We start from the raw sequence: 11,344 nt of genomic DNA on the forward strand, positions 1-11,344 counted from the left end.
AACCAGAATCATTACTGAAGAGAACGTCAAAGGCGTTACCACTGTTACTTTTCTCACCGCTGGCCAGAATGGACCAATCAAAGACATTTTGATACTGGAAAAGGATGTACAAAATGTTTAAGAATATGTTTTCAGAAAAACTGATAAATCAGGTTTCCATTTATGTCATCGTCCTGAGAATATACAGACGTAAAATATTAAGCCTTAAGTGTACAGATTTGTCCTGTAAGACAAATGCTTCTCAAAGGCGGACTCAGTTTTCTGGGCCTTCAAGCGCCCTCTAGAGGAACACTTTGTACTAACAGGAAACTACGATTTTGAGAGACAAACGAAAAGCATTTTGGGTCATTTTGAAAGATGGCGGACGACGCTGAGCAGGTATGCTATTTTGTTGTGTATGTCTTAATTGTTTGATAACTGCATAGCGTAAACATATTTGGTGTTTTCATTTATGTCTCGCTGCCCACACGAGTAAGTTTATATTCAACAGACAGTTGCTCATGTGGTTATTCAATAATATATATGACTGAAACTTTAATTTGCAGCAACAAACCACCAACACTGTAGAAGAGCCTCTGGATCTCATCCGGTTGAGTCTGGATGAGAGGATCTATGTGAAGATGAGAAATGACAGAGAGCTGCGCGGCAGATTGCACGTGAGATCAAACACACCTCCACTGCATTCATTCATACTCTTGTGCCGTTTTCCGTCCTTTTTTTTTTTTTTTTTTTTTTTTTTTTACCGGTGTAATACCACAGTTTAGTACACCACAATGTTAAACGAAACAACAAACTACACATGTTATGATAGTAAATGTATGTTTTATATACACCAGTGGTTTGCAGTGGTGACGTTCTGAAATGAGAATTTTTATGAATCAATGTAAATTAATTCATTACTCTTACGGTTCAGACATCTTCCTTCTTAAATGAACATTACTTTACATCAAAAAAGAAGAAAAAGAAACCAAATACAATTCTATTTTGTAATTTTACGTTAACAATGTATTGTAATAAATGTTGTATTTATCTAAACCAAGTCAATCTCATCAAGTTAGTGTTTTAAGCATTTCTACATTCAATCCAAAATAATAACTAAAGGCAATAATAATTTAAACAATATATTTTATTTGTGTATTGCGTTTTTTCTTTTTAATTGTCAACGTAGGATATTTTGGATCAGTCATGCTCCATAAACACCGTCTGTCACAGACACAAAGATGTTTTTTTTTTTTTTTCACCGAGCTGATTGCACTAAAAAAAACGCAGTCATCGTGCTTTCAGTCCATTTCAAGTTTGATTTTGACGTGACAAAGTAGGGTGACCATATTTTGATTACCGAAAACCAGGACACTCGGCCCGGCAATGAGATATTCAAATGATACTCGAAATTTACTCAAAGATGCCTTATTATTTCAAAACATTTAAAGTAGGCCTATGCCGCCTCTGTATGGATAGAAAAGTGTTATATTACAAAATACTATCTATAACCAAAGACACAAATTCAGATAGGCTTCTCAGAGGTTACTCAACATGTTTTATTATGACAAGTTTCAAAAATAATGAATGAAATAATGATATAAATAATGTCTCTTCTGTATTAGAAAAATAATAAATAACTAAAAAAAATACCTCTGCTATATTAGCAATCAGGGGCGGAGCCAGACATTGTAAACATTCGGGGCTTAGCCCAAATCTATGTTTGTCCAAAGACATTTTAATTTTCTATTAACAGCTTTACTGACATGAAAGGAGCTTTTGTTGTCGTATTCTTGTTCAGAAAATTTTGTACATTTTAAGGTTAAATGCATCAATCTGGTGCACTCTGGAAACTCAAAATTAAGAGCTTCAACACATGTACAGTGTGCAAATTGAACAAAGAAACAGCATTGACTTGTACCTGGACATTAAAAAGGGTTCAAACATCTTTTTTTACAATACTTTTGTACTCATTTCTTTTTAAAAGATAAATCCTTGAGCTTTTATTTTGATCATCACCAGCTGATCGTGTGCGCAAATGTGCGAGAGAGAGAAAGCGCGGCCGGTGTATGGTCGGATACTGTAGAAAAGCGGTATTGAACTGCTTAACGTATTTTAATAGAGAGATGTGTTAAGAAAAATTATATTTTGAGAGCACTGTTAAGAAACCTCTAACCTGAAATTCCTGCTTGCTGACTGTCTCGCACTCTTGCGGTTGACTGTGCTAGCTCCTCCCCTACCTGCTGCATATTCAACAGAGAGGAAGAAACGGAGTAGCCCATAGGCTACCGACAGCAAAGAAATGTATTCTATAGGCTAGATTATTTTTAAGGTCTATTTTTACAGGCTGTATGCAGTATATGCAAAGCCAAAGCGCAATGAAATAAAGCAACTTATGATTTCGGGGGTTTACATAGGCTATTGTCCAGTTTCATATTTTCTCAGTGACAGTCATTACATTCGGGGCTTGACTCAAAACATTCGGGGCTGAAGCCCCGGCAAAATCGGCTGGCGCCGCCCCTGTTAGCAATCCAAATTTAACAGAAAATAGCTCTCACAAACTTACAAAAACTAACAAAAAATATCTATATCTTCAATATAGTTTTCTTCTTCATCCTCGTTTTCCTCTTAATCCTGTTTTTCTTCCTCATCCTCGTTTGCCCATCTATATTTTGCTGTAGAGCTGATGTTTCCCAGCAGTTTGTTGTTACTTAACAAATAAGCATGAAAGTTATAAAGAAATTTATATAGGCCTATCAGCTGTTACATCGCAAAGTACAAAGGAAGAGCACAACGAGCTGAACTCATTGATAGCTGAAGGTTGCTCTGCTGTTACATGAAGTATCTGTTATTCAGTTACAGACGACTGCACAAATCGTGCATACTAATGAAAACATATAAACTGTTACCTAGAAGTAAACAACTGTAGTTTAGGCACAAGTCAGCCACGACGCTGAGAATATAGTTACCTTTATGAAATAATCCACTAATGTCTTGAGATAAAATCTGAACTAATATTCTCAGTTGCATGTGCATTATTAATATATGAATATTATCTCATTAATATTTATGTATGCTCCGCCTTCGGAAACCGAAAATCTGGTAATACCGGTAAATTTAATGGCCCAATGAAAAACACTGAAAACCAGGACATTTTCATCAACGAGAGGCGGGATTTATCGCACAAACCAATCATAACCAATTACATCCAGTCATAGCGCGATGGAGACATTGCCTCCTCTTACGTGACTTTCCCCCATTCATTCTCAATTACCCCCCACAAAACCCACCGCACGCCAGGGGTCTAATGATTTTAAATGGTTTTCTATGAGAGAAAAGGGAGGCATGACTCCATAGACTGTAAAGCATGACTCCTGCTGTAAGTTTACCTGTGGGTGTCGCTGTTGGGCAGTGTTCCTTAATACGCGTGACTTGCGCTCTTTTTAATGTCATAATTTGTAATATTTGTGTTGTTTTATATGTAATATGGATTATTTTATCATCCTATTTTTTTTTTTTGAGGAGGCACTGCCTCCCTTGCCTACTCAGAGGAAACGCCCCTGATATACAGTGGGTACGGAAAGTATTCAGACCCCCTTAAATTTTTCACTCTTTCTTATATTGCAGCCGTTTGCTAAAATCATTTAAGTTCATTTTTTCCCTCATTAATGTACACACAGCACCCCATATTGACAGAAAAACACAGAATTGTTGACATTTTTGCAGATTTATTAAAAAAGAAAAACTGAAATATCACATGGTCCTAAGTATTCAGACCCTTTGCTGTGACACTCATATATTTAACTCAGGTGCTGTCCATTTCTTCTGATCATCCTTGAGATGGTTCTACACCTTCATTTGAGTCCAGCTGTGTTTGATTATACTGATTCGGACTTGATTAGGAAAGCCACACACTTGTCTATATAAGACCTTACAGCTCACAGTGCATGTCAGAGCAAATGAGAATCATGAGGTCAAAGGAACTGCCTGAAGAGCTCAGAGACAGAATTGTGGCAAGGCACAGATCTTGCCAAGGTTACACAAACATTTCTGCTGCACTTAAGGTTCCTAAGAGCACAGTGGCCTACATAATCCTTAAATGGAAAACGTTTGGGACGACCAGAACCCTTCCTAGAGCTGGCCGTCCAGCCAAACAGAGCTATCGGGGGAGAAGAGCCTTGGTGAGAGAGGTAAAGAAGAACCCACTCCTCAGTGCAATACACACGAAGGACAAGACACCATCTTGGAGTCCTTCAGGTGTTGTTTAGCAAACTCCATGCAGGCTATCATGTGTCTTGCACTGAGGAGAGGCTTCCGTCGGGCCACTCTGCCATAAAGCCCCGACTGGTGATGGTTGACTTTCTACAACTTTCTCCCATCTCCCGACTGCATCTCTGGAGCTCAGCCACAGTGATCTTTGGGTTCTTCTTTACCTCTCTCACCAAGGCTCTTCTCCCCCGATAGCTCAGTTTGGCTGGACGGCCAGCTCTAGGAAGGGTTCTGTTCGTCCCAAACGTCTTCCATTTAAGGATTATGGAGGCCACTGTGCTCTTAGGAACCTTAAGTGCAGCAGAAATGTTTGTGTAACCTTGGCAAGATCTGTGCCTTGCCACAATTCTGTCTCTGAGCTCTTCAGGCAGTTCCTTTGACCTCATGATTCTCATTTGCTCTGACATGCACTGTGAGCTGTAAGGTCTTATATAGACAAGTGTGTGGCTTTCCTAATCAAGTCCGAATCAGTATAATCAAACACAGCTGGACTCAAATGAAGGTGTAGAACCATCTCAAGGATGATCAGAAGAAATGGACAGCACCTGAGTTAAATATATGAGTGTCACAGCAAAGGGTCTGAATAATAATAAATAATAATAAACTTTATTTTATATAGCGCCTTTAAAGTTATATCTCAAAGCGCTTCACAGAAACATATAAATACAATAAACATACATTTGAGCAGAATTAAGAGGAAAAAAAAAAAAAAATCACTTGTATGCAAGCCTAAAAAAGTAAGTTTTAAGTGAAGATTTAAAAACACTAAAAGAGTCAGCATGTCTGATCTCATTGGGAAGAGCATTCCAGAGTTTGGGAGCAAAAGAAGAAAAAGCCCGGTCACCCATAGAGCGTAAACGTGTAGAAGGTACAATTAAAAAGCCAGAATCAGAAGAACGAAGATTGCGTCTTGGGGTGTATGCAGTTAAAAGTTCGGACAGATATTGTGGCGCTAAACCATTCAAGGCCTTGTAGGTGAGCATGAGAATTTTAAAATCGATGCGAAACCTGACCGGTAGCCAGTGCAAAGACTCCAAGATGGGAGTGATGTGCTCACTTGTCCTGGATCTTGTCAGGATTCTGGCTGCTGAGTTTTGGACATACTGTAATCTGTTTATGGTAGATTTGGAAACCCCAGCAAGCAGAGCATTACAATAATCGATACGAGAAAAGATAAATGAATTGATCAGTTTTTCAGCCGCCGAGAAAGATAACATGGGGCGCAATCGTGCAATATTTCTAAGATGAAAAAATGAAGTTTTGACCATATTTTGGACATGAGGATCAAATGTTAAATTTGCATCAAATATCACCCCCAAATTTTTTAATTTAGTTTGAAACTCCAAAGCAGAGCCATCCACCATTAAGGTTACAGCATCAGCTTTACGAATTTGTTGGGGTGAACCGATGAGCATAACCTCAGTCTTATCGCTGTTAAGACAGAGAAAATTATGAGACATCCAAATTTTTATCTCAGAGATGCAGTGTTCTAGAAAGCCAACAGCCGTATTATCGCCAGGTTTTGAATGAATATAAATCTGGGTGTCGTCTGCATAAAAATGGAACTTAAGACCCAAGGATCTGAGAAGTTGACCCAGGGGGAAAATGTACATACTAAAAAGCAAGGGACTCAAAACAGATCCCTGGGGAACTCCAAATTGCACTGCCCCAACTTTGGATCTGCATCCCCCCAGGGACACAAACTGCCTTCGATCGGAGAGGAAAGACTTGAACCATTTTAATACTGTGTCAGTAACACCAAAAACAGTTTCCAAACAATTGAGTAAAACAAAATGATCCACTGTGTCAAAAGCTGCACTGAGATCGAGAAGAATAAGAATTGAAAGACAGCCAGAGTCCGCAGCGATTAACAAGTCATTTGTGACCTTAACTAATGCTGTTTCAGTGCTATGTAATTTGCGGAAACCAGATTGGAGGGGCTCAAAAAGATTATTGACAGAGAGGTGAGCGTATAATTGAGAAGCCACAGTTCGCTCAAGCAATTTAGCGAGAAAGGGTAGATTTGAGATGGGACGAAAATTATTAAGGTTGTCCCAGTCTGCGTTGGTCTTTTTTGGTATAGGTGTTACAGCAGCAATTTTAAGTGCAGCAGGCACAACACCCATGCGCAGTGAGTCATTTACTATGCTCAGGACAACAGGGCATAAAGAGGCAAAACATGATTTGAACAATTCACAAGGTATGGGATCAACTATGGAAGTGGTAGATTTCAATTTTGGAAACCTCCTTTCCAAGGGAAACAGAATCATGTGAAGCAAAATTTGAGAAATAGGTGCCAGAAAAATGTGTGATCCTAAAAGCCGAATCAGACGAAACAGGAGTAATAATGCATTTGCGAGCATTGGCAATCTTTGAACTGAAATGATCAAGAAACCTATTACAAAGATGAACTGAGGTAGGTACACTAGAGGAGCTGTTTCCTTTGAGAAGTTTGTTAATGGTATGAAACAGTCGTCTGGAGTTATTTTGGTTATTGTCAATTATCTGAGAGAAATATTGAGACCTGACTGAAACAATCTCTGCCTTATATTCAAGTATATGGTCTTTCCAAGCTTGGTGATGCACATTCAGGCCAGAAAGACGCCACCTTCGCTCCATCTTACGACAAGCTTGCCTTCATAGAGCGCAGCTCATCATTATACCAGGGAGCAGAACGCACAAAGGCCACAGACCGGGATTTCATAGGTGCAAATGAGTCCAGACCAGACATAAGAACAGTATTTAACAGTGAGATTTTGTCGTCCAGAGGGTCAGAAGGAGAGAAAACACTTAATGACGACTCAATACAGGCAGAGAAGTCAGGTGGATCGATGGATTTCCATTTGCGATAATTTACAGTACGGGATGAGACAGCATTAGGATGTGACAGTTCCATATTAAAAAAGATAGCAAAGTGATCAGACAATCCTAAGTCAGCGGAGGAGAACTGTGACAAGAATGATCCATTTGCAATGACGAGATCAAGGGTGTGACCCTTGATATGTGTAGAACAGTCCACAAGCTGCTTCAGATCAAAACATTCCAATAAAGACAGAAAGTCCTTAGACATAGCAGAGTCTTTTTTGTCAATGTGGATGTTAAAATCCCCCAGGATAAGAGTTCTCTCAAACTTGAGACATAACATAGACAGCAGTTCTGCAAATTCAGATAAAAAGTGTTCAGTTGTCTTAGGAGGCCTGTAGACTGTACATATAACGGTAGTGATGGGTGCAGAGACACTCAAAACAAGACATTCAAAAGAATTAAAAAGGGGGATGACTACTGGACTTATTGTAAATCTTTGATTATATAGCACAACGATGCCCCCACCCCGGCCGGAGGGTCGCGGGGCATCAAACAAACCATAGCCAGAGGGAGTAAGTTCATTAAACAGAAGTCCATCGCCCTGTTTGTGCCATGTTTCTGTTAAACAGACCAAATCCAGTTTTTTTTCAGTGATCATATCAGATAAAATCACTGCCTTATTGTTCACGGAGCGGGCATTAAAAAGAGCCAATTTCACAAGACTCGGAGGCTTTACGAATGACGGAACGATCTCCACACGTTTGAGCACTGACAAGTTGTTAAAATCCACACCACTGCACAGTAGTCGGTTTGATTTACGTTGAAATACAGGCACCGCGATGGAGAATACTTAGGACCATGTGATATTTCAGTTTTTCTTTTTTAATAAATCTGCGAAAATGTCAATAATTCTGTGTAATGCAATATAAGAAAGAGTGAAAAATTTAAGGGGGTCTGAATACTTTCCGTACCCACTGTACACACACATTTATATTGTATATGTGTGTATTTATATTATTTTACATTAGGCCTATGACCAGCATTTAAACATGATCCTTGGAGATGTTGAAGAGACCGTGACGACTGTGGAAATTGACGAGGAGACGTATGAGGAGATTTATAAGGTAACTGCTATTGCATTCCTCCATGTTTATGTTCTGTGAAGTTATAAAATTGAATTTCAGTGAAGAATTCTAAAGGGTTTTGCATCAGTCTGTTGCATCAGAATGCAAAAATAATTATAATAAACCTTATATTGGTGATAAATAGAAAGAACAACAAATATCAATCTATGTAACCGCAGCAACTGAGTAAAAAAATGAACAAAAAATAGGGCTGCACGATTTGGAGAAAAAATCTAATTGCGATTTTTCTGGTTAAAAATGTGATTTTATAAAACATGAAAAATTGTTTATAAACAATACCAGGCTTGTTTTGCTTGTTTGTAAGGCTGCACAGTTTGGCCCAAAATTGTGTGCTAATATATTAATTTGACTAATATTTTTTTATTATTATTATCATCATTATTGCTAAATAAAAATATTAAACCAAATAAGAAATATTACTGTTGTAATAACTTTCATTAGTAAAGTATTTAGCATTAGTATTTAATTATAAATAACTATAATAATTAGAAAATAAGATTTAAAACATGTGACAAAATGTGGGGCTACCCGTTAACATGCAAGCAGTATTTCTATAAATCATTAGAAAGGTCTAAGGATTTATTATCAAATATTATATTATTATGATAATCTCTCAATAATTTCTTTACTTTTTGTCAGGAGGTATGCAAAATCAAAAATGGAGTCCATATATTTAATATGAACTACGTGCCTCTTATGCATCCACTTTGGGAAAAAAAAAAAAACCTGTACACTTATGTACGCTGTAGAAAAACATATGGATTATATGTTCCCCTCAAAGAGAGGAATTATTTTCCCTATTTTTTACCCTGAATAGGATTGAGTGAGCTTTACTTGGCGTTAAACATGTCTGTTTCATACTGGATGCCGGAGGGCGCCCTTGAGCAGATACTCCAAATAATCCAAATATACACAATATAACACGCGCTGTTCCAGGAAATCCCCAATGGGCATCATGCTATCGCTGTGACTGAATATAAAGAAAATAGAAACGCTTTGATTAAACATGAATAAAATAAACAGACGTCCACAACAATACATGGCTTATATGTTGTTTTCTTCAAGCCTTCTCGGGTATTTCCGTAATAATAATAAAGTATATTTATAATCCAATGCTAATCAAAATGCTATTTCAAACACTCAACTGACGTTATGAACTGAGTTTGGAGTAAAAGCACATTAAATGTTGTCTTTTATTAGAAAAGAAGTTCATAAAGGCTTCTCATGTTTGGAAAGTTTGTATATTTGACGTGTGTTGCTTTTTCTAATGCGGTGCTCTCAGATGGAGCGTCATTTACTACTGATCACAGAGCACCTCTTCACTAACACGCTGTGTACATATTTATATAATCAAAAATCGCAGCCTTTGCAGTGTCATAATCGCACTAAGCCGAATCATGATTTCGATTCAATTACAATTAATCATGCAGCCCTAACAAAAAATAACAGTCTTGATGTAGGATTGGGACACTTTTAACCTTTTAATATTTAACAATATTTACAAATAAAATCCTCTCTTCATCATCCTGGTTGTGTCCGAAATCTTAAAAATGCTGCCTGTTTTTCCCCCTAAAATAGTGACACTTAAAGGTATAATTCACCCAAAAATGAAAATTCTGTCATCATTTACTCATCCTCAAGTTGTTACAACAGAAATTTGTATAAATTTCTTTGTTCTGCTGAACACAAAGGAAGATATTTTGAAGAATGTTTGTAATCAGGCAGCTTTGGGGCACCGTTGACGTCCATAGTAGGAAAAAAAAATACTATGGAAGTCAGTGGTGCCCCAAAACTGTTCAGTTTCCCACATTCTTCAAAATATCTTCCTTTGTGTTCAGCAGAACAAAGAAATTTATACAAATTTCTGTTGTAACAACTTGAGGATGAGTAAATGATGACCGAATTTTCATTTTAGGGTGAACTATCCCTTTACTTTCCTTTCTATATTATTTAATTTAAACAATCATTCATTGCGTTGACATACATAACTTGTTTGTTTTGCAGTCAACGAAGCGAAACATTCCCATGCTGTTTGTCCGAGGAGATGGAGTTGTGTTAGTAGCTCCGCCGCTGAGGGTCGGATAACTAACTTCCTGTACATGACTTACCTACAGAATTATGCTTTGGACTCCAAATTCTTCAAGTGGGTGGACTTTTAAGTGGATTATGTTTTCTTTTGGACCCACAGAGTTGTAAATCTGTTTATTTTGCAACTGAACCTTTGTTTTACATTTTGGAAACCCGTATTGGTAGTTAATTTGCGGCATGTTTTTTGATTGTCATTAAAATTCTTGAAGTTCGATCTTTTTCAAATGACTGCTGTTTTCACTATTGTAATAAAATTCTTGTTATTATTTGTCATGCAGAAACCTTTCTACCAAAAATCTGCTGTGTTGGGCTAATATTATACACAAAAAGTACATCAGTAACTCAACATTGGGGCATTAGAACAAAGTTTTGTATAAACAACATTATGATGGGAGTTATAATAGGATATTTTGATGAGAGTAAATTATTTAAAAGTATACATGTATATATCATCAGTTAAGAATTAGTGAGTGTTTTTATCTTATAATCATAAAATGCTGGAAAAGTCAAAGTAATTATTTGGTCATAAGGTGGAGGAGCTCTGTTATGAGCAAAATAATTACATTTTCTATTTATTATATTTAATTTAGAATATACAGAGTCCCCTAACAAGACATGTTGTGGGGGAAAAAATGAAATGGGAGGAAAAATTATATATCAATGGATTTGCGATACGTTCCCCCAAGAAACATTGGTTTCGCTCAAAAAACATTTGCATTCTCTTGCAAAAATACTACATTCTTCTGAGAAAGTGCCTTTGCAAAATCACTGAAATGTATAATTTTTCTTCCTACGTTACTGGAAGGGCTGCCATAGTTTTGCATAGTTTGTGCTCCCTATTTAACAATTATTTAAAATTTAGCAAACTGGCAGCTCCAGTTATATTGAACTCTGTCATGGAATCTATGTATAAACCTTAATTAAACAATTTAATAAATTAAAAAGGAATTTATACCTGTATGGTATTACGCTATAGCCACAGTCTTGGTCGGCATTACTGATAACACCCACGGAAACATCATATATCAAACTGTTTGAGTTAAAGCACGTAGACCTTT

The 11,344-nt window shown here is 37.2% G+C and overlaps 1 protein-coding gene across 1 annotated transcript; it reads left to right on the top strand.

Annotated features, from left to right (window-relative positions):
• The first annotated feature begins 334 nt into the window (after positions 1-334).
• lsm3 (LSM3 homolog, U6 small nuclear RNA and mRNA degradation associated) lies at positions 335-10,718 on the top strand. The gene is made up of 4 exons (XM_067398525.1): positions 335-378; positions 546-656; positions 8,082-8,177; positions 10,203-10,718. Exons 1-4 carry the CDS (start codon positions 358-360, stop codon positions 10,281-10,283), a joined length of 309 nt encoding a protein of 102 aa, XP_067254626.1. The 5' UTR covers positions 335-357; the 3' UTR covers positions 10,284-10,718.
• Positions 10,719-11,344: the final 626 nt, after the last annotated feature.

Source organism: Chanodichthys erythropterus, chromosome 10 (assembly GCF_024489055.1).
Source record: "Chanodichthys erythropterus isolate Z2021 chromosome 10, ASM2448905v1, whole genome shotgun sequence".
NCBI lineage: Eukaryota > Metazoa > Chordata > Actinopteri > Cypriniformes > Xenocyprididae > Chanodichthys > Chanodichthys erythropterus.

What these genes read in the sequence shown, in the direction of transcription:
- lsm3 (XM_067398525.1), top strand. Translation starts at nt 358, where the DNA reads ATGGCGGACGACGCTGAGCAG. An exon ending in AGCTGCGCGGCAGATTGCAC is followed by an intron (nt 657 to 8,081) that starts GTGAGATCAAAC and finishes ATTTTACATTAG; the next exon opens with GCCTATGACCAGCATTTAAA. An exon ending in CGTATGAGGAGATTTATAAG is followed by an intron (nt 8,178 to 10,202) that starts GTAACTGCTATT and finishes TTTGTTTTGCAG; the next exon opens with TCAACGAAGCGAAACATTCC.